Source organism: Dama dama, chromosome 14 (genome assembly GCF_033118175.1).
Source record: "Dama dama isolate Ldn47 chromosome 14, ASM3311817v1, whole genome shotgun sequence".
Classification (NCBI taxonomy): domain Eukaryota; kingdom Metazoa; phylum Chordata; class Mammalia; order Artiodactyla; family Cervidae; genus Dama; species Dama dama.
In genome coordinates, this window is record NC_083694.1 from 41,987,332 (window position 1) to 42,010,617 (window position 23,286).

The 23,286-nt window shown below is 40.7% G+C and overlaps 1 protein-coding gene across 5 annotated transcripts in view; it reads left to right on the forward strand.

Moving 5' to 3' along the window:
- RERE (arginine-glutamic acid dipeptide repeats) overlaps window positions 1-23,286 on the forward strand; it is a 408,498-nt gene that overhangs the window by 230,861 nt on the left and 154,351 nt on the right. For all 5 annotated transcript variants that reach the window (XM_061160480.1, XM_061160484.1, XM_061160483.1 and 2 more), the window contains 3 exons: window positions 4,903-5,008; window positions 6,456-6,552; window positions 19,165-19,269. In XM_061160480.1, the coding sequence (XP_061016463.1) occupies window positions 4,903-5,008; window positions 6,456-6,552; window positions 19,165-19,269 (308 nt within the window). The remainder of the gene's footprint in view (window positions 1-4,902; window positions 5,009-6,455; window positions 6,553-19,164; window positions 19,270-23,286) is intronic.

Below are 23,286 nucleotides of genomic sequence, written 5' to 3' on the forward strand. Positions count from 1 at the left end.
AGAGCCACTGAGACTTCACTGTAAGCAGACTGGATGTGCTGCTGTTTGTTGGTTTTCATGCTGGTGCCTCCTACCACCTGGAAGCAGTCAATACATTTCTTTCTCCTTAAAGAAAAAGTGGTGGAAATACCTCCTTCCCAGTGGCCTCTTCTCTGTGTTCAGAAGTATACCCCAGGACGCCTTCACTTGGGAGGCTTTTCACCGCTTCCTTCTTCATTCAGCATTGTGTTAAAATGTCTTATTTATTAGCACTTTGACCTTTATGCAGACTTCCAGAGTCAATGATGAGGCATATTTGTTAGAAATACTTGATATGTTTCTTGAATTGTTGCAAAAGTGAAGAACTTTCCCCCAATTTGCTATTTGGTGTGTTTTTGTATTGCTGTTAGGAGCATAATTTTGGATCTGTGAAAAGCAAAATTTATAACCAGCCTTTTAATATAACTTCCCTCTTCATCTGTAAAACAGTGATAGTGATATCCAGCATTTATTGAGAGCCAGTACATCCTACTTATATTCATTTATTTAATTCTCACAATCTTAATGAGTTATAAACTATTATTTTCCCTCATTTTATGTGTGAGAGAATTGAGCCTTGGAGAAGTAATTGGCCTTAAGTCACACAGCGCAGTGAGTTGCAAAGCCATGATTCAAACCCAGGTGGTTTGTGTTGAATCAGATGATCTCCAAGTTCATGGCTGCCTTTAATTGTGATTTTGAGCAGGTCTTAGCCTAGTGAAAGGTTAAAGAAGATGGAGACTTCTGGTTGAGCAGTACCCATGGATCTGAGGCGGCTGAGGGAGCAAGTCCTGTGCTCTCTACTCCCTGCTGCTCTTCCTCAGTGCACAGCATCAGCTTCTGTGGGAAAGCATGTTTTAATTTCTGAGACTCCTGAGGATGGTAGTGTTAGGTAACACCATTGTGTGATACAAAGGAAGCACGAGGGTGCTTTCCCGGTCCCACTTTATCCACTTGGTTTCATCTGGGGAAGAAGTCTGCTGCTGCTGCTGCTGCTAAGTCGCTTCAGTCGTGTCTGACTCTGTGCGACCCCATAGACGGCAGCCCACCAGGCTCCTCTGTCCCTGGGATTCTCCAGGCAAGAATACTGGAGTGGGTTGCCATTTCCTTCTCCAATGCGTGAAAGTGAAGTCGCTCAGTCGTGCCGGACTCTTAGCCACCCCATGGACTGCAGCCTACCAGGTTCCTCCGTCCATGGGATTTTCCAGGCAAGAGTACTGGAGTGGGGTGCCATTGTCTTCTCCGGGGGAAGACGTCTACACATAAGCAAATAGGATGGAACTAGACCATAGAATCATCCTGTTCTGTCCCTCACTTGTCAGATGACTCCACCAAGGTCACCCCCAGCTGACTGGTGACTGCGGATAGCACCAAAATCCTAGGTTACCTGATTTTAGTCTAGAGTCTCTGAAGCAACACAGTGCCTCCCTTTATAGACGTTTCATCTTCAATTAAATTCCCAGCCTATTTAGGAAGATTGTGTCCATTACAGCTATTTACTTCCATTCAGAACTTCTGTTTTACACTGAGCCTGCCTCCCTTTGTTGCGTTCCGTCTGTGGAATGCAGAGTCTGGAGGCTTTGGTAGCACAATGCTGCCACTACCTGGTTGTCAGGTAGTATTGCACTGGGAAACCCGGTAGGTTTTCAGCTCCCTTTGTAAGGGCTGATAATAGGAGTAGTAAATCCAAGTGCAAACAGACCAGAGTGGTAATTCTGTGTGGGTGGAGTCATTAAGTGTGCCTGGGTCAGAAGATAACACAGATATTATACCTCAGGGCATCACCAGAATCACTAGCTTGGTTTTGAAAAAGAAGCATTGTCTGATTGCCCATTGTTAATTCTTTTAAAAAGTTACTTCCATTGCCTTCACATTTTCAAATACCTTATGTTTTTTCTGCATCTTCTGAGGTGATCATGTGGTTTTTATCTTTTGTTGATGTGGTTGTGTCACGTTGATTGATTTGTGTATGTTGAACCATTCTTGTGAACCTGGGATGAATCACACTTGGTCGTGGTGTATGATCTTTCTTATGTGTTGTTGGATTAGGTTGGCTAATATTTTGTTGACAATTTTTGTGTCTATATTCATCAAAGATATTGGCCTGTAACTTTCTGTTTTTGTGGTATCTTTGTCTGGTTTTGGTAGTCATACATCTTAGATGTGTTGCAGAAATACATAAAAGTATAAATTTTAGATTAGTGTTGCTAGAATCACTGGTTGATCTGAATTCCTTTGCGCTCTATCAGGTAATTCATTCCTGTAAGTGTTGAAGCATCTGTTAGTAGCTGAGTGGGTAGACATCACTGTCATCTCCTGGAAGAATCCATATTCTGAAGAAGACATCACTCTGACAATTCTCAGCAAAGTTCTTGATGTTTTCTGTGAAGCACTAGTTGGAGTCACTTACTATCAGAGGAAATAGTACTCTTGGGTACCTGCTCAGCTACAGTGTTTTTATGTGTCCTTTTAGGTAGTTTTCCATAATCCTGTTTTACAGAAACAGTAGATGAAGAGTATCTTAGGAATGTGCTCAGAGTCATGTGACAGGGAAGTGATGGAGTGGGGATTTGAACCATGACAGACATTCCTTCCCCTCCCTGTAGTCCATGTTCCCAGCACAGCAGTGCTTGAACCAGGGTTTAGTCTTAACATTATGCTTTAGCTTTCCTTGAAAAGGAAACCATTAGACCATTGGTTTTCAACTGGGAGTATTTTGTACGGGAAGGGGACATTTGGCAGTGTGTGAAGACGTTGTGGTTGTCACAGTGAGGAGGGAGGGGTGCCGCTGGCAGTGACTGGAGGCCCAAGGATGCTGCCTCACATCTAACAGGGTGCCGGGCAGGCTGTGCAACAGGCTCATCTGGGTCCAGTGTCCATGGTTTCTAGCTCAAGAGACCCTGTAGTGGACAGTGTATTTACTTAAGTGGGTTTATCCCTGAGAACTGCTGCCCAGGCTCAACCCCTCCTCCTCTGGCATGTCTCCTTGTGTCCCTGGTGCCTGCTCTCGTCTTGGTCTTGCTCTTCATCACCCTGCCTTGGGAAGAAACCGCAGCCATCCCACTACTCTCCCACGGCCCACCGTTTTGGATCTCACTGCCTGTAGCTTTGGTCAGCTGTGCAGATAGAAGACCCCACTTGTTAGAAGCTACCGAAGGCCAAACTCCTGTGAGGTTCAGGTTTCTCAGTGTCACACAGAATGCTTTCTTGGGCTGCAGGCAGGTGGACCATGTGCATGTGTCTTATATATGTCTTGTGCTTCTCTATCTTTGTGTCTTTCTTAGATCTCCTCCTTTGCCTAGAAAAAAATTCATTGAAATGTTTCCCATTTTCCCCCAGGTCAGATGTTGCTTCCTTCATAATCCCTTGCTGGAAGTAATTGCTTCTGTCTGTAAACTCCTGTCTGTATACAAACTCCTATACTATATGTAACATGTATTCTTTTAATGTAGCCTACTGATTTGTCCTCCTTTTCCCACCTGCAGTATAAATAGTATAGAATATAAAAGTGCAAAATGGATAAAAACTAAAAAGTACCCGTTATGTAGGGTTATTCTTTGTATGCAATCTGTAATGATGCCCTGTGTTTGACACAGTTAATTGTGGAAGTAAGAATCCTAGTGTGTATGGTATTTTCTTTGGAACAGTGGTTCTTCACATTTGAGTTCAGTCAAGACTTCTGGCAGTTGTTTTCTTTTTTCTTTCTGGTTCTTCAAATGGCTTAGCTATTTTAGCAAAAATAGTTTAGAGCCATCCTGTCCTTTTAGTGAAGACATCATATCTTCTCATTTATTAAACCTGAAGGATCTGACTTCATTAGAGAAAGCTCCTCTGACATACTTTAGGCTTTGGCCATCTCTTTTATAAACATGAAGCGTTTCTCGATGTTTAGCTCTCATTCATTTCTGACTGTGGACTTGGGATGAGAAGGTAGAGGCTGCTGAGAGGACTGGTGTTGCACTCACCTTGGGGAGGTCTGTTACAGCCCTCAGCTCAGTTGAAGAAGTGTCTTCTGAGGCCCTGGAAGCCGTCGTTTACTGCCATGCTGAGATGCTTCTCGACCAGGTGCACAGAGGTGGTCCCCTCAAGCACTCCACAGCCTTCAAATGTAAAGAGACAGTATTTGGTCCTTTACTCTTTGAATGAACTAGAAACAAGCTAACTTTCAGGGATAACATCGTTAAGTATGCCACACACATCTATAGAACCCTGATAATCAACGGACTCTTCCTTATTCATAAATATTTATGTCCAAGGTGTTCTGTTCTCAGGACATTCCAAGAAAATTAGATAGGATCTCCCCTCCACGGACTCAGTATCTTCCTCACCAGTGATAGTTTGCCGTGTTCATTGCAATAGAGCAATAAATGACAGAAAAAGGGAGGGAGGATATAATTCAGTCTGGGTGATTGGCAGTCCTTGAAGAGATGTGTTAGGTCTTGCTGGGTAAATTCTTTCTGATTTATTGCCCTTAGTGGCCTTGACAGTGTACCGAAACAGTTTATAAATATTTGAAAAACAATTAAATCTTAAGATAGAAAAAGTAAGTATTCATGTAGTACTGCGTAGTTAATGTTAAATTAAAAAAAAATAACACTGAATGAATTAATTAATTAAACTGGGGAGATGTATAGATTCAGGTTTGGTTTCCTTTGTTTCCTGAAATTGAGGGATAGAGTCATAAGGGTATTTTGGCTGGGATTTTTCAAAATGTAAAAATTGACCTCATAATTAACTTGTCCATATTTTTGTGGTGCTGGTGGTAATTGTGTGTCCCCTCCTCTGCCTGTCCGCCTGTTCCCAGGGGCTTTTGATCATGGGTATGGTATGCGCCTGTGGGCGCCTGAAGTCCTGTTCCTAATGCTGTTAGATTTTCCTTTTCAGAGTAAGAGGGACCATCTACTCATGAACGTCAAATGGTACTACCGTCAGTCTGAAGTCCCAGATTCTGTGTACCAGCATTTGGTTCAGGATCGACATAATGAAAATGGTAAATATCTCCTTCTGGTTTGATCCTTACACTTTCTTAGCTTTGGGCAAAGTTCTTTCTAAAAACATTCCATTAAATGGAGATAACCACTGTCCAAAATTTTCACTGAAAAAACATTTTATAAATAAAGACTTTACTGGAGTGTTCACTTTTTTGTTGGGTTCTTTTACTGTTTCTGCCTTAAAAGAGAAGCAAACTGATCATGTGCAGGTAGCATCTTCTCCTTGAACTTGGAGTAAAGATACATTTTCAGAAATTAAAGTAGCTTCATCTTCTTATTCCTTTTTCTCACCTAATGTTGAACTAATGACATTTAAAATCCTATAGAATTGCATTGTTTCTTTTAAATAACTGTATTTTTGAACTTCTCTGAATTCAGGGTTGTGAACTTCAGTTTTCAAAGCAGGACTTTCCTGAGTATTTTGAAACTTAGTTTGAGTTAATTGACTTTTAGAATAGTAGGAAGGTAGTTCAGAGCATATTTTATTTTTTTCTTCCACTCGCATTGTAGTTTCTACCCAATAACTATTGGCATATGAGTATACATATGTAATATATACATATGTAGTGGACATATGAATGTACGTTACAAAAATGTACATTCCATTTGTTCAGATGTGTAGTAGCTTCTTTTCATTGACTTCTTGTTTTGAAAGGTGCTAGTCCTCATTATAGCTGATTGACATTTGTTACCCATTATTTATATGCTTTAGGGGTTGTCACTCCCCACTTCTGGGTGAGGAAATCAGGGCTCAGAGAGGCTAAGAGAGTTGCCGAGACTGCCTGTCTTCTGAGTGGAGGCCCCAGGGCAGTGGTCCAGCTCTCTGGCCTTTATATCTGTGGTTGTCTCACTCCTTCACAGTGCTTTGGGAGATGAGTTTTGAGTCAACAAACCAGTGGTCAAAAACAGTTTTCTTTTCCATTTTTTTTTTTTTTTTTTATTAAGTTCACATTAGAGGTCAAATCTGTGAGTGCAATAATATGCAAACAACTTTGAAGAATAATAGTCTTCTATGTTTTACCATTTTTTCTTTTTTGAAACTATTAAAGGTTCTGTTAAAGCAGTTAAATGATGGTTCTTTTTTTAAAATAGCAATAAAATATAATATGCACAAGATCAGTAACATTTTTTTTTTTTTAGTGATTAGCAGGTTGCTAAAGTATGATAGTTGTTTCTTTTCCCTTCTTTCATTTTGTGCTTAAGCATTTCAGCAAATGGTGGGAACTTACTTACCGGCAAAAACATATTCAGCAGGACACTTTTTCCTGTTATTTCTGCTGTATGTTATTCCTCTTCTTGGTTTTGCTGACCAGGGCTGGTTATTTATTGTGCTTTTTATCATAGAAGTTGAACCTGAAAGAAAAATTTTGTAGAATTTTCCTATTTGGGGAAACTCAGTTATAATATTTTCCTAATTAATTTTTTCTTGCTTTCTTTTTTGGACAGATTCTGGAAGAGAACTTGTCATAACAGACCCAGTTATCAAGAACCGAGAGCTCTTCATTTCCGATTATGTTGACACTTACCATGCTGCCGCCCTAAGGTAAGTGCCCAAGATGCGTGGTCCTTCTTTGGAGGAGAAGTCATCAAGCATGCAGGTAGAGAGTCTGAGCTGTCTGGATCTCATCTGATATCGTAATACCAGTCACACTCCACCTGTGGTCTCAGCAAGCTGGCACTCGCGTGAACTTTGTAGATTGTTGGGGTCTCAGAGGTGGCCTCTGTCTTCACTAATCTGGGTGGAGGGAAAATCTATATCTTTTTCTTCCTTCCTTCCTCCCCCACCCCCTGTAGTTATGTATTTTATTTCCTTGAAAATTTATTGCTGAATTACTTACGGTGAGGTGTTACACAGATTGGGCTTCCCTGGTGGCTCAAATGGTAAAGAATCTGCCTGCAATGCAGGAGACCCATGTTTAATACCTGGGTTGGGAAGATCCCCTGGAGGAGGAAATGGCTACCCACTCCAGTATTCTTGGCTGGAGAATCCCATGGATAGAGGAGCCTGGCAGGCTACAGTCCATGGGGTCACAAGGAGTCGGACATGACTGATTATTATATAGATTACTGCCTGAAGATTCAGTCTCTGCCACTAGAAAAGTGTTAGTCGCTCGCTTGTGTCCAACTCTGTGCGATCCCATGGACTGTAGCCTGCCAGGTTCCTCTGTCCATGGGATTCTCCAGGCAGGAATACTGTAATGGGTTGCCATTTCCTCCTCCAGGGTATCTTCCCCATCCAGGGATCAAACCCACATCTCTTGTGTCTCCTGCATTTTGGCAGGCGGATTCTTTACCGCTGTGCCACCTAGGAGGCCCATTACTTGAGAATGTGGAAAGTATATTGAAGATTTTATTACGAGGTAATGTTGCTGCTATCTTAATGTCTTCAGTAATAATGCCAAAAAAGTGACCATGAGCTTCAAACCCGTTGGTATTTTCTGTCCCTTTCAAGAAAAAGATACCTATTTATTCTGGTATATTTTGTTTATGAGAGGAAGACTTGGGGCTTCTTAAGTGGTAAAGAAATAAGACAGGAGATTTTATTATACCTTTTCCCCCATTGGAAATAACAAAAATGGTGAAAGAACCACTTGCTTTGTTGAAGAATACAGTTTAAAAACAAATCATAGGGATTTGCTGGCATTTAGCTACAATGAGATAGAGTGATTTCTCTATTATATTGCTCAGATGGTATTCAGCAGAACCATCTGGAGCCTCTTGGGTAAAGCTGCATAGCTCAAGTCAGTTATTTCAAGGCAAAGTGTAGCAACTTTTAACACAGGGCAGGTTTGGGCAAACTTTTTTGGTCAGATAGTCTTTCATGGTCTCTAATTGCAGCTACTCAGTTCAGCCATTGTAGTGCAAAAGCCAGAGGCAATGTGTAAATAAGTGAGATGGCTGTGTGCCAATAAAACTTTACTTGTGAACGCTGAAATCTGAATTTCATTTAATTTCCACATGTCCAGGAGATGCAAGTCTTCTCTGATTTAATTTGTAGCCATTTAAAAATGGAAAAACCATTCTTAGTTCTCAGGCTGTACAAGAGCAGGTGGTAGACCAGCTTTGGATTGCAGACCGTAGTCTGCCAGCCCCTGCTGTAAGGAAAGGCATGTATGGAGTTAGATTCGGCTTCTTACAGAACTTGAGATACATTTGGAGAATTCCTCTAGTGTTTTATAAATTTTTTTCAAAATTCCCCCAAGCTTTTCATGTCTTCTTGGGGGTAGTTTTCCAATCTTAAACTTGCACGCTGGACAAAGTGAATTAATGGAAGGTTGGACAGATTGATGGAACCATTGAACGGTTAGCCAAGACAAGTGGATTGATCCTGGGATAATTTCTTACCTGTTTTGAATGCTTCCCGGCACCCCCCCTCCCCCCCGCCCCCGCAATCTTATTTCTTTGACTGAGGTGAATGATTTTTAATCAATTTAGAGTTTAAGTGAAGACAAGTAAGTATGTGAGATAAGTGACTCTGGTTATTAAGTGGACTTTTATATTTTTGTTTACAGTGAATTTATTTGAAAATTTATCAGAGAGTGATAGTCAGATCTGTACAGTCATTTTATACTGTTTTAGCATTTTTAGAAGAACCAGTTGTTCCAGATAATTCTAGGTGGAGCCAGATGAATGAACTTTGACTCGGTTTATAATCAGTATCTTCTTTAATTGTATATGTCATCATCTCTTCAGTGGCCCGCAAAGAGCTGGAGTGCTATGGTGATGATTCCTTATCTCCTTTTTGCTGTGTATGCTACTAGAACCCTTATTGATTAGCTTTTTTTCTCGTGTGGCATTTTCCTTTAAAGAGATCATGAGGTGGTTTTATAAAACTGGCATCTTAAATTTGATTTTTGTCTGCTTCAAACAGAGCGTCTCTTGGGTGACTTGACAGTTGGGTTTTTTTTCCCAAGGACACCAGATGAATGTGAGCATCACCACATGGTTACTGGTGATCTGTTCTAGTAGCTGCTCTGTAACCCTTGTGGGTGTGTTGACATTTGTCTGCATCTGAGGCTCATTTGGGGGTTCTTGCTTTTGCTTAATAATACTGGTTTGCAGTGGCAGAGTGCTCACTGTAGGATCATCTTTGATAAAAGCAAAGGTGAATAGCAGTGCCCACAGGAATCTCTATTCCTTTTCTCTTCACTAAAGCTAGATTACTCTAATTTTAAAGTATGGGGGTGGGGGTTAGGCTTTCATTTTTTAATTCCAATTCTTTGTTCACCGTTTGGCCATTGAAAGAATTTTTTTCATTCTCCACAGGTAAAAAGCAGTACTGCCAAAAATAAACTTCAGTTTTGAAAGAGGACAAATAAAATAGTCCATAGGCACATGAAAGAGGATCAAATGAATGTACTGAAAAAAACCATGGAGGACAAAAAAGAAAGAAAAAGAGCGATAGTGCTTACTTAGCACCATTCTTCTCAGAGATCAAAGTGCTCAGTTGTGTGGATTCTTTGGGCTCACAGAGCCTCTGAGGGGGCTCTGGCCCTTCCATTCACTCAGGAGGAAACCGATGTATAACTTTCTCTTTCAAGCTGGTGCTGGGGTTGGGCTGTAAAGGCCCAGAGAGCTTTGTCCTTTCACCATCACAAATCAAAAGGAAAACAGAACTCCTAGGCAGCCTCTCTGTGTAGATGGAGCCTGTAGCATTCCCCCCGTGCCCCCCGCCAACCAGATTTATTCCCAGAGATATGGTGGGATCTTCACTGTAGTAGAAATCTGACTTGAGGTCCAGCATTATTGCTATGCTGCTGTTTTTGAATTCTTGCCTTGGCTATCCCCCATTCCTACCTTTGAGGCTAAGTTTGTACAACTGTTTATTTTCTTTTCTTCTTTACGTTGATCACTAACCAGTTGGTAATATTATGTTAATAGTCTTTTTGAATTCTCCCTACTCCCAGGTATGTATTTTTGGCTGACACTGGTACGATAGGAAAAGATCCAGATGGAAATTAGGAGACTTCAGCTTGAATCCTGGCTCTGCTCCCTGGTTTCATGACGAAGGTCACATTTGTTAACCTTAGTGTCTTCTTTTTAACAAACTTAAAAAAAAAGGTCATGTGATTAAGCGGCAGAACCCTGAACTGGTTCTATATCCAGTAAGGTACAGAGCAAGAAGAAGTCTCTTGCAGAGTATCTCATACTCGGTAGCCTGAGTAGTGCTCATGAATCTGAATTGGGTTCTTAAAGGCATAAAAGGATGAAAGTAAAAAGTGAAATGAAGTACTCTTCTGTGTTGAGTTCTTGGAGATACAGTTACTTCATTTCTCTGTGGCCTCTGGGATGACTTGAGTGGATTGTCTGACCACTTCAGGCATGGGGAGAAGTGTTCAGCCCCAGGAGTCATCTCCAGATGTTCTGAGAATCAGCAGATTAGCTAGATTAAGCTAAATAAAAAAATGTAGCTTGCAGTTTGTTTGCTGTTATAGTTTTTTTTTTTTCTCTAAGGATAATATTTTATTGACATCAAAGGATCAAGAGTGATTGTTTTGTGATTGGATTATGAACATGTGACCTGGACAACATTTTCAGGTCACTTGTAACAGAAGATTCTCAAGTATTGATACAGGAGGGCAGACAGGAGGTCACAGCTGTCTCATCAGCTTGAGAGCTATTTTCCAGCCTTCTGATTATCTGTGTCCTATTGGGGAAAAAATATCCAAGGTAGGTCAGGTTATAAGATGTCATCTAACCTAGGAATTCACTGTCATAGGAATATGTTTTGGAGTGAATTTTCTGGAAGCCCTGGATCAAGAAACCTTGAACTATGTCTTTTGGACTTCTGATTGCCCCCTTTTCAACCCAAATCAAATTATCTGCTTACTTTGTTATGGGCAGCTAGAATCACATCTGTGTAGTAATTGAAACAGATTAATGTCATCGTGGTACAGTTCCTCAGCCCTTCCTTAGAGTTTACAAAGTTCCTTTAGCTCCTGCAAGTTCCCTCAGGGCTCTCACGAAGCCTCAGAGCTCTTAGTGTTGCAACTTAAGACCCATTTTCCAGCTTCAGTCCACAGTTCTTTTTGTATGTGAAATAACTCTGACCTACAGCATTTTTATTGTTTTTATTGTTCTGTCTGTACATGCTTAGAACTTCATTAGATACCATAACTTGCCAGCCATTTATTTCTTTATTCATTCATCATTTAACACATTATTGAGCTACTCATAGGGGGAACACCTCACTGAATAGTATGCTGTCTCTGCCCTTGAACACGTCATAGTCTTTTAAAAATTCTATTGTTTGGAGCTACTTTTGGACATGAAGAAAAGTTACAAATACTGAATTAACATGTACCTCTCTCCCAGTCTTCATTTGTGTTAGCATCTTATGTAATTACAGTATAGTTATCAGAACTAAGAAATAGCATTGGAACAATGCCATTGAACCAAAGACCTTATTTGGTTTTCATGGTCGCCTTACTTCATTTGGGTTGCTAGAAACAAAAGACCATAGACTGGGTGGCTTATAAGCAACAGAAACTTCATTCTCAGAGTTTTGGAAACTAGAGGTTCCAAGTGTGTTTGTTTGTGTCTGAGGCTGCCCATGTGTTTGAGTTCTGGTGAGGACCTGGTTCTGGTGCGCAGACTGATGGCTTCTCCCTTTGTCTTCACGTGGCCCAGAGCAGAGGGGGTGGTCTGACTAGCATCACAAGATTCCTTGTACCTTCACCTTTTATTTTTTATTTTTATTTTTGCCATTGCTCACTGCATGTGTGACCTTAATTCCCCAACCAGGGATCAAACCCACGCCCCCTGAAGTGAAAACAGAATCTTAACCAGGGAAGTCCCTCTCCTCCCCTTTACCGATAACTTCTTTCTTCAACAGTGAAATACTCAGCTTTTATTTTATTTTTTTAAAATATATTTATATTTGCTTATTTTTATCCAATTCTTTGATACACTTAATTTCAGAATTTGTTACCCATGCACTTGTGAGAAACAAATTTATTGACTGTATCTTAATCTTTAGTCTTATGTACAGTCCCTGGGGTCACAAAGAGTCAGACATTTCTGAGTGACTAACACGCTTTTTCACATAGTGTATATTATGGACAAGAGCCTGTTTTCTCAAATTATTCAGGTCCGTTCTGTTTTTCATAGCTCCCTAGGTGTGCTTGTATTATTTATTTATGGTATAGCTAGGTTCACCTTTGTTAGACTTTCATCCCAACTTTGGTTGCTCTTCGTTGATTTGAGCTGTTGTTTGGTGAGGGAGGGTTTGTGGACTACTGCTGTGGCTCCAAGGTTCAGAGCTGTAAGGAGATCCAGTCTTGAGCCCCATTCCCCATTTCTTTCCTCCTCTTGCCTACCTACCTGGTATAGATAACTGATCCCGTTACTTCTTAGTTTATCCTTCTTATACTCTTTTCATAGATGTGCAAGTACATGTCTATTTTCTTGTACCTTCTTCTTTCTTATGTGAAGGATGGCATACTCTCTTGCACTTTGCTGTTTTTTACTTCGTGGTTCTAGAAATTGCTCCATGGCAGTTCACTCAGCTCACTCTTTTTCACAGCTATGTAGCATTCCACTGTGTGGCTGTTCTGTGGTTTATTCATCTGCTCTCTTGTGTAGGTTGTTTCCAAGATGTTTCAGTTATAAACAATGCTGCAGTGAGTATCCTTGTGCATATGCGAGTCCTTATTATTGGATGAGTATCTTCAGGGTGGATTCCTAGGAAAAGGGTTGCTGAATTGAAAAGTTTACGTATGTATGTTTCCCGCCCTGAGAGCGTATACCAGTTTGCATTTCCTGCAACAATATCTGAGACTTTCTGTTTCCCAGCAGAATGTGTTATATTATTTTAAAAACCTTTGCCTGCCTGATTGATAGATGAGAAATAGCTTCTAAGTGTTGTTCTACTTTGCTTTGCTAACAGTGAGTGATTTTGAGCATATTTTCATTTCTGAAGGATATTTTTGTCTATATTTCTATGAATTATCTGTTTATGTCTTTTCTGTGGGTTTTTATCTTTGTCTCTTCCTTTCTAAAAGTTCTTAATATGCCTGTTGCAGATATTTTCTACTACTTCCATCAGTTTTCTTTTAATTTTATCATTTTAAAAACTACGCAAAGCTTATTTCTGTTTAGCCAGACTTACCAGTCTTTTCTTTCATTCCCTCAGGACTTTGAGTCGTAGTTAGAAAGTACTTACTTACACCATTTTTTCTTTTTTTGGGGGTAGGAGAGCTATGTCAGGTCTTTGTTGCTTCTCTAGTTGCAGTTCAGAGGCTTGGTTGCCCTGTGGCAGGTGGGATCATAGTTCCCTGTGCAGAGATTGAACTTGCATTCGCTGCACAGGAAGGCAGATTCTTCACCTGTGGACCACCAGGGAAGCCCCCTTACCCCACGTTTTATAGAGGCATTTTACCCGACTGACCCACCCAGTACCATTTACTGTCTTTACCTCAGTGGTTTGAGATGCCCCCTTTATTTCCAGTATGTATTCTGGATTTGCTGTTCTGTTTCCTATTGTCTGTTTATGTGCTGGTACTACACTCTTAATTATAGAGGCTTTATGTGTGTGCTTAGTCATGTCTAACTCTTTGCAGCCCATGGACCACAGCCCGCCAGGCTCCTCAGTCCATGGGATTCTCCCAGCAGGAATTCTGGTGTGGGTTGCCATGCCCTTCTCTAGGGGATACTCCTGACTCAGGGATTGAACCCACATCTCCTGTGTCACCTGCACTGCAGGTGGATCCTTTACCACTGAGCCACAGGGACACCCATAGAGGCTTTATAGTATGTTTTAGAAGTTTGGAAAAATGCCATGTTGAATTTTCCTATCCATGAATAGGGGATGTTTTCCCATTTGTTTGTGTTTACTTTTGTGTCTTTGAGGAGTATTTAAGAATGTTTCTTAAGCACTTAAGACAATTAAAATTTAAAAGTGGCAAGGCAGAGAGGATTTAGTGGCAGTAATGTTGTATATTGTATTTAGAGCAACCACTAAAACTGTTGAACCATGGTTCAACAGAACGTGAACTGTGAACTTCCAGATGTTCAACCTGGATTTAGAAAAGGCAGAGGAACCAGAGATCAAGTTACCAACATCCATTGGATCATAGAAAAAACAAGAGAGTTCCAGGAAAACATCTACTTCTGCTTTGTTGACTGCACCAAAGCCTTTGACTGTGTGCATCACAACAAACTGTGGAAAATTCTTCAAAGAGCTCAGAATACCAGACCATCTTACCTGCCTCCTGAGAAATCTGTATGCAGGTCAAGAAACAACAATTAGAACTGGACATGGAACAATAGACTTGTTCCAAATCGTGAAAGGAGTACGTCAAGGCTGTATATAGTCACCCTGCTTATTTAACTTATATGTAGAGTACATCATGCGAAATGACAGGCTGGATGAAGCACAAGCTGGAATCAAGATTGCCGGGAGAAATATCAATAACCTCAGATACGCAGATGATAACCACCCTTATGGCAGAAAGCGAAGAAGAACTAAAGAGCCTGTTGATGAAAGTGAAAGAACAGAGTGAAAAGCTGGGCTAAGACTCAGAAAACAATCTTCAAAAAACGAAGATCATGGCATCCGGTCCCATCACTTCATGGCAAATAGATGGGGAAATAATGGAAATAGTTTGCATTTCCATGGAAATAGATGGGGAAACTTTATTCTTTTGGGCTTCAAAATCATGGCACGTGGTGACTGCAGCTATGAAATTAAAAGACACTTGCTCCTTGGAAGAAAAGCTATGACCAACCTAAACAGCATATTAAAAAGCAGAGACATTACTTTGTTGACAAAGGTCCGTCTAGTCAAAGCTATTGTTTTTCCAGTAGTCATGTATGGATGTGAAAGTTGGACCATAAAGAAAGCTGAGCACTGAAGAATTGATGCTTTTCAACAGTGGTGTTGGAGAAGTCTCTTGACAGTCCCTTATGCAGCAATGAGATCAAATCAGTCCATCCTAAAGGAAATCAGTCCTGAATTTTGGAAGGACTCACACTGAAGCTGAAACTCCAATATTTTGGCCATCTGATGCAAAGAACTGACTCATTGGAAAAGACCCTGATGCTGGGAAAGATTGAAGGCAGGAGAAGGGGATGACAAGAGGATGAGATGGTTGGATGGCATCACTGACTCGATGGACATGAGTTTGAGCAAGTTCTGGGAGTTGGTGATGGACAGAGAATCCTGACGTGCTGCAGTCCATGGGGTCGCAAAGAGTCAGACATGACTGAGCGACTGAACTGACTGTAAAACTGTATAGAGCAATACACTCAATACACTGTATCAAGATGGAATTAAAAAACCTTCATATAACCCATAAAGGAAAGCAAAGGAAACAGAAGAACTAGAAACAGAACAGAAACCTAAAAAAGAAAAAAGTTCTATGCCTGTGCCACAGACATGATAATCCCTCTCTCTCACAGTCTTTTTCCCCCTCGTTTTTGGTTGAGTGGCAGTGAGAGCTGTAAACGAGCATGCTACTCTGAGCTGTCTGCATAAGCTTGTGTACCTGTCTCTTCAGGAGTTTCTCTGAGGTTTGCATATCTGGGGTATATGAAGACTTGCTCAATTCTGGGTATAGTTTGAGGGAATGAATTTCTGGCCAGGGTTTCCATTTGTTTCTCTGCTTGTATGAGGAGGTTCTCTCTTCTTTTTCATCCCCTTAAGATGGCCCTCTCCCACTAGCCACAGAGCTGTGTAGGTGGTTTGGTGCCCAGGGCATACCTGTGGGACATCACAGCAAAGCACTTCCCAAGCAAGTCTTTTCCAGGAAACTCTTGTTGCTGCTGAACAGAAGGACCCTCGAACATGGTGCTTCCCTGTCTTTAGAAGCATCACGTTAGATATGGGGAATGCAGAACTGAGGAGGCTGTGAAAGCAACTGTTTCAGCAAGATGGGCAGTTTTCTTCTAGCAGTCTCTCTGCCTCCATTTCACAAACACTGTCAAATAATGTACTGTTCTGAGCTAGAGCATAAAGAAAGGAGAGCGCTGGAGAAAAAATACTGAGTGCTTAAAATGGTACATATGTACACACACTTTAAAATGTAAGCTCTTCAGTACCAGGTGACGTGAAACATATTTCAGAACGGATGCCAGCCAGTTAGAACCAACTGAGTGGCTGAGGGGCTTCCTGCTCAGGTCAGCCCTGTCTTCACCTCTGCCCAGTACTCAGGGCTCCTGAACCAGCAAGGACAGCTGCAGCTCTATGCTGATGACACTTGCTTTATTTTCTCCCAGTACTTTTTATATATATATATACAAAAAATTTCAGAATTTAAGTTTACATTTTCATAAATTTTGGCAAATTTGTTTGACCCCAAACAAGACACGAGACGTTCCCATCATCCCAGAAATTTCCCTTTAGCAGCTCTTCTCGCTAAACTTCCCACCCCAAAACAGCCACTGTTCTGATTTCTCCCACCATCAATTCCTCTATGCTCTTCTAGAACTTCATATAAACAGAATCATACAGTATATAATTTTTTGTGTATGTGATATTGTTGTTTAGTAATATCATTGTAATATATATAGTACTTTGTTTACCGTTTCTTTGTTGGTGGACATTTTGTACCAAGGCTAGTGTGAACAAACTGTTAAAACAACAGAGGCACAATGAAGGAAGCAGTAATGATAGAAGCAGAAATTTATGAGAAAAAAACATTACATCTGATTAATCAAGTACTTTAAAGAATTCTGATATTTTATCAAAAGTACATTATGACCAACTGGGATTTATTCCAGGAATGCAGGGTAGGTTTACTGCTCGAGACTCTGTTAATACCATATACCGTGTTAATAAATCTAGGGGAAAAGCTTATCCCCAAAACTATGGTTGTGATACAATTATTCTAAAGTGGGTGTCATGTTTAATGGGAACACCCAAGAGACATTTCCATTGAGATCAGGAAGAAGGCAAAGATGTCCTCAGTTTCCACTACTTTCCACATTTTCATTGTATTAGCGGAACAGTGCAGCTGGAGACTTCCTTTTGTTGTTCAGTTGCTAAGTCTGGACTGATTCTTTATGACTCCATGAGCCGTAGCTCTCCAGGCTCCTTTGTCCATGGGATTTTTCAGGCAAGCATACTGGGATGGGTTGTCATTTCTTCTTCCAGGGATCTTCCACCTCAGGTATTAAACCCTCATCTTCTTCTCAGGTGAATTCTTTACCACTGAGCTACTAGGGAAGCCCTCGCTAGAGGCTTAAGAAAGGATGAAGAAGAAGGAGTGAAACTATGTTTATTTGCATATACAGTTAGCATTCTGTATAGGAATGCATAGCATATGCATTCCTGTGTATAGCATAGGAAAACCTCAGAGAATCAATGATTAAACTATATCATATGCTAAAAAATTGAGTAGCAGAATATAAAATTAAGATATGAAAATCCATACTCTTCTTATAATTAAACAGGAAACAGGTGAAGGACATAGTGGTAGATAAAACCCCATTGGTACAGTTTCATAGTCATTTATCAGATGACAGCCTTCTCTTCTCACTGATCTGGGTTTTCCCTAAACTATTTGTGTTGCCCCTCTAGTAACGAATCTGCCTGCAATGTGGAAGATCTGGCTTCGACCCCTGGGTTGGGAAGATCCCCTGGAGGAGGTCATGGCAATCTACTCCAGTGTTCTTGCCTGGGGAATCCCCATGGACAGAGGAGCCTGGTGGGCTACTGTCCATGGGGTCGAAAAGAGTCAGACACAATTGAGTGACTAAGCACAGCACAGCCATGTCCTTCCCTGGGAATGTTTTGGCAGTGTTTTTGGGTGTCACAGTGATGGCACATGTGGGTGCTTTGGGGCAGAGGCCAGGGATGCTGCTAACTACAGGAAAGCTGCTGTCAACAAAGGATTTTAAGTGTTCAGTAACCCTGTGCTGTCTTCTAATCAGTTGTATCCAAAGGAACTTCAGGAATTCAGTAGTATTTTTATTAAATTTTAAAATGGCGACTATCTGAGATCATCTTGTCTTCTGCCCAGTACTGAGGCTTTGGTCACAGGTTACTTAAGCTCTGTGGGAAAGGAGGGTGTTGCTTTTTGATTTGGCAGGAAGTGAATGAACGTCTACTGCCATGTTGACATCCCTCAGTTTCTTTCACTAACACCTTGGCCAGTAGCAAGTGTGTGCATGTTGTTACCATGCCAGCTGATGGATCCTTGTGGGAATGGAATGCCTGCTCAAGCAGTGGGAGGTCACATCCCTGGAAGTGTCTCACATGTGTTGTTGATGAACCTTTGACCCACCAGTTCTCTCTACTCTGATCTTAGCCTTTGGCTTCCACTTGAAGTTAAAGTTGCCTAAATGGCTGAGGGAGTTGAAATTCTTAAAACCTACCTGCCTTCTTGGGAATCCCGGAAGTTCTCCCAACACTCCAGTGTGTGCACAGGTGTGTGTCATGGGAAGGTGGGCGGTACCTCATGGTGTGATGTAAATGACATTTACGTTTGGTGCCTGGAAACGCTGCTTTAGAAGTTAAGTAATGTAAAACTCTAAACTATATCATGGTCTAAGGTTACTAAGGTTAGTAGATGAACCTGCCTTATTGTTCTTTATTGCACTATTTCAATGGAAAAGTGTTTTCCAGTGTAGTCATTTAATGTTACCTGAAAATTTGGGAAGTGTGTATTTGTATATTCAAACACATGTATATAAAAGTTAAAATTTCTCCAGGTTTTAATTTCCAAGACAGTGAATTTCTTCCATACTCAGTTACATGTTCTCCTTGTCTTAAGGCAGCAGGAGGAAAAGGCCCATTTTGCTTTGATGATTACAAAGACTTTAGATGGATTTTTTGGTAAAGTAGTGTGACTGTGGTTTAAATTTTCTCCCAAAATGTTTCATATCCTTTTACCCCAATGCTGCCCTTAGTTCATTTTTGTTGTTTAATTTTATTATAAGACTCAAAGACTGAGATAAAAGCAGTTATGTTGTAAAGTTGTAGGTAAAAGCAGTCATGAAACAAAAAATATATATATTATTGGACATTTTCTTATTTTGGGGGGAAACTCCCATTTTTCTGAATAGATAATTAACGAGTTTGTCACCATATTCTGCATTTTCTCGGAGTGCTGTGGATTGAGTTACATCTCCCTCACTCCTACCTTTCCAGCAGTATTTTGATTTACAAAGCAGTTGAGGGTATTGCTAACATTTTTTGTTTGTTTATTTTCAGAGGGAAGTGTAACATCTCCCATTTTTCTGACATATTTGCTGCTAGAGAGTTTAAAGCCCGAGTGGATTCATTCTTCTACATACTAGGCTACAACCCTGAGACAAGGTAAGTGCATCACATGGGCCCTTAGGTTAAGAACTTCTCTCGCGCGCGCGCGCGTGTGTTTGTCTGCACTTCTGGGCGTGTGTGTGTGTGGGGGGGCACTTCTGGGCGTATACTCTGGGCGTGTGTGTGTGTGTGTGTGTGTGTGTCTGCACTTTTGGGCGTGTGTGTGTGTGGGGGGCACTTCTGGGCGTATACTCCTAAGATGAAAAAGAAAGTGAGAGAGACACCAAGTCCTGTAGTAAATCTCTTTGAAAAGAACTGTAATTAATGTCTGTGGTATCTAAAGCAGCTTATTGGTTGCTTTCTCCCCTCTTGACCCCGCCTCACTCATTGTTAAGAAAAGGAAAAGTGAGAAATTTGGGTTTGCAGAGGGCAAGATAAAGATGTATGTTTCGTTGGTCTGTATTCTGAACTTACTATGAACTGTACTCTCATGCACATTCAGTCAAACCTTCCATTACACCGTACTGAAAATACTAGGACATTGTGGTTGTGTTGATTAGTAATTTGTTCCCTTAATAAATCCCCAGGAACCCTCACTGAAATATCTCTAGTAAGACTGCTAGTTTAAGATGGATACATCCATTTCTCAGCCATCTTGGTAGATAGAATTATTACTTTTTGAATGGAAAGCAACAGAGTCAAAATATTGTAATTTAACAGAAGAAATTGTTTGTCTCTAATAGGCTGTAATTTTAATTCATCCCATGAGAGAATGTCTGTAAGACTGTATGTATTCATATTTATCTGTATCACTCATGTGACTGTGTTTTATTAAGGATTTTAAAAAAAGAGAGAAGGTCATTAGATGACCAGGTAGTCTATACTTGCTCAGGACAGTCAAGACATAATCTGCAAGTATAGCAATTGAGAAAGAAATGAAAGATGCTTGGTTCAAGGAAGTTAGTGGGAGAACTACGTTAAGTGTAATTGTACGATGTGTGTTGTTTTAGTGAAAACTTGTTTCTGGGAGATGCTGAGAAATGATAGATAACATTTAGAATGTTGCTGTTTAAGTCATCAAACTAGCGTCAATAAAAGGCAACGTATTCTTTTTTGTGGTTCTAAGAGGCTGCATTAAGCTCTGTTGGAACATATATATTAGTCTTTCTCTCCATATCTATACTAGACAACAACTATGGGGTAATAGTCACCTTTTTTGCTTACCTTAAAAAAAAAAAGCAATGAATTTGAGCTTTGTTTTCATTTTCAAAAGTGTGCTCTTTTCCAATGACAGAGGAGGTGATCAGCGGTAATATTTAAATAGCGCCTTCTGTTTCAGAAAGTTTATTTTACATATGTGTTAATTAGCTGCCTGGTCATATCTTTTTGTTGCCCCAGTGACGTGTGGGACACTTGAACTTGGTCTTCTATCTGGATGCACAGTTGTCTGTTATTACAGTGATGTTGTGTTTATTTAACTTTTTGATAGTAGCTGTCATATTGCACAAGTTAGATTGTTTGAGGGAATTTTGTGTTTTAAGTGTTTAGCTCTTGGGTTCCTAACAGCCAGACAGATTCTTTATTCACTAGTTTTGGTTTTGCACCTACTTTTGCGGAATGCTTATTTAGAGTGATTTGTAACTTACCTGTGTTAAGCTGGAGACTCAAACACAAACTCTTGTCTCATTTTTTTATATGTTGCTGGCAGTCGTGATACTTGATTGATACTTGCCATCAATTTTGCTTTAAAACCTGAGTTAGGCATGTGATAGAGGAATCTATTATTATTTATCTCAGCTGAAAAGGCAACACCAAACCTTCCCTGTAGCAGCACTTTTACAGGCTCTGCATCCTGAATCACTCTAGTGCTTTGGCCTTAGTCCCATTCGTTCATTTCTATTCTTGTTCCCTGTGTCCAGCTTGTGTTTGGTATAGTGTAAGAGCTTGGGGGTTGTTGGATGAATTGAGCAGTTCATCAAATGAAATTTTAATGTGTCCTTGTAAGTGGTAAGTTGGTGGCAGGTCTCAAAAAGTGAGTGTGAATGTTTCCAGTGGTAAACCAATGTGACCCAAGCTCACTGGTTTCACCATGAACACTACTTTCTCTCTCTGAAGTTCTAGGTTTGATGTACACGTCCCATAGTTTCTCATATCATCAGAAGTGTGTGTGTGTGATTTAGCAGAGTTGAGAAAACTGTGTGTCTTCTCCTCCTGGCTTACGCACAACCCAGTCTTTAGAATGCTCAGGGCGCATGCTGTTTGTTTCTGCCTTTGTTTCAGGTTTGTGAGGGAGGGGGCAGTGTGATGAGCTGGTTTCTGGTATGGTTATCTATCATTGCAAGAGTGGGACCAGCATGGGATGGTGTCCATCAGGTGTTGTGTGCTGACTTAGTGCCCTGAGTCATCTGGGGAGGATTATGAGACTGTTGTAATAATCCTTTGAGATGGTGCACTGACTGATCAGTAAGACCACTGGAGGTTAAAGAATGATTCTGTGACTCCTAACTTTGATGACTGTTTCCCTCCCTTTAATTAGTGTGGGAACTCTTAAGTGAGCAGCTAAAACTGAAGTTTAAGATGAAGTTATTTCCATAGCAAATTTTCTGATAGTAGTTAACAGTTGATTTATGTAATCTTCTGTAATTTATTTAGCATCTTGGCCAGCACTGAATGTTAAGTTGTTTTTTTTTTTTTTCTTTTTCTAACATTTATCACAGGTCCTTTTATAGGCTACTTTTCCTCCCTAACTTGATTATTACATTCTTGAAAGCTCTGAAAATAAAGAAAAATTTCTATGTTGGGTGCTTAAATTCATTTGACCATGAAGTCAAAGTTGGCCTGAACTGATATGAGACTTTTTATACCCCTAATATGGTTCACTTTGCTTTTTGCACAACTTTTACTACAAATTACCAGTATGATAGCATAGAGGTCATTGCTCAGACACTGCTGGGGTATTACGTGATGTATAAACTATGGAACTTCCTAAATCCAAGAAGTTCTTACTTCTGAAAATCCTCTAGTCCTAAGGATCTTAGCTCAGGGATTGTGATGTTGTGTTCTTGCTAACCATGACACTTAAGGAACTAAATGAGCAAAAAATACGGGAGTAGATGTTTCTAGCTTTAGTGAAGAGTTATTAGTCATTCAGTCATGTCCGGCTCTTTGCAACTCCATGGACTGTAGCCCACCAGGCTCCTCTGTCCATGGACTTTTCCAGGCAAGAATATTGGGGTGGGTAGCGGAGAAGGCAATGGCACCCCACTCCAGTACTCTTGCCTGGAAAATCCCATGGATGGAGGAGCCTGGTAGGCTGCAGTCCATGTGGTCGCTAAGAGTCGGACACGACTAAGCGACTTCACTTTCACTCATTGGAGAAGGAAATGGCAACCCACTCCAGTGTTCTTGCCTGGAGAATCCCGGAGACGGGGGAGCCTGGTGGGCTGACGTCTATGGGGTCACACAGAGTTGGACACGACTGAAGTGACTTAGCAGCAGCAGCAGCAGCAGCCATTCCCTTCAGGGGATCTTTCTGACCTAGGAATCGAACCTTAGTCTCCTGCATTGCAGGTGGATTCTTTACCATTTGAGCCACCAGAGAAATCCTTTTAGCTTTTTTTTTAATTTAATTTAATTTTATTTTTTTATTAGTTGGAGGCTAATTACTTCACAACATTTCAGTGGGTTTTGTCATACATTGATATGAATCAGCCATGGATTTACACGTATTCCCCATCCCGATCCCCGCTCCCACCTCCCTCTCCACCCGATTCCTCTGGGTCTTCCCAGTGCACCAGGCCGGAGCACTTGTCTCATGCATCCCCCCTGGGCTGGTGATCTGTTTCACCATAGATAGTATACATGCTGTTCTTTTGAAATATCCCACCCTCACATTCTCCCACAAAGTTCAAAAGTCTGTTCTGTATTTCTGTGTCTCTTTTTCTGTTGTGCATGTAGGGTTATCATTACCATCTTTCTAAATTCCATATATATGTGTTAGTATGCTGTAATGTTCTTTATCTTTCTGGCTTACTTCACTCTGTATAAGGGGCTCCAGCTTCATCCATCTCATTA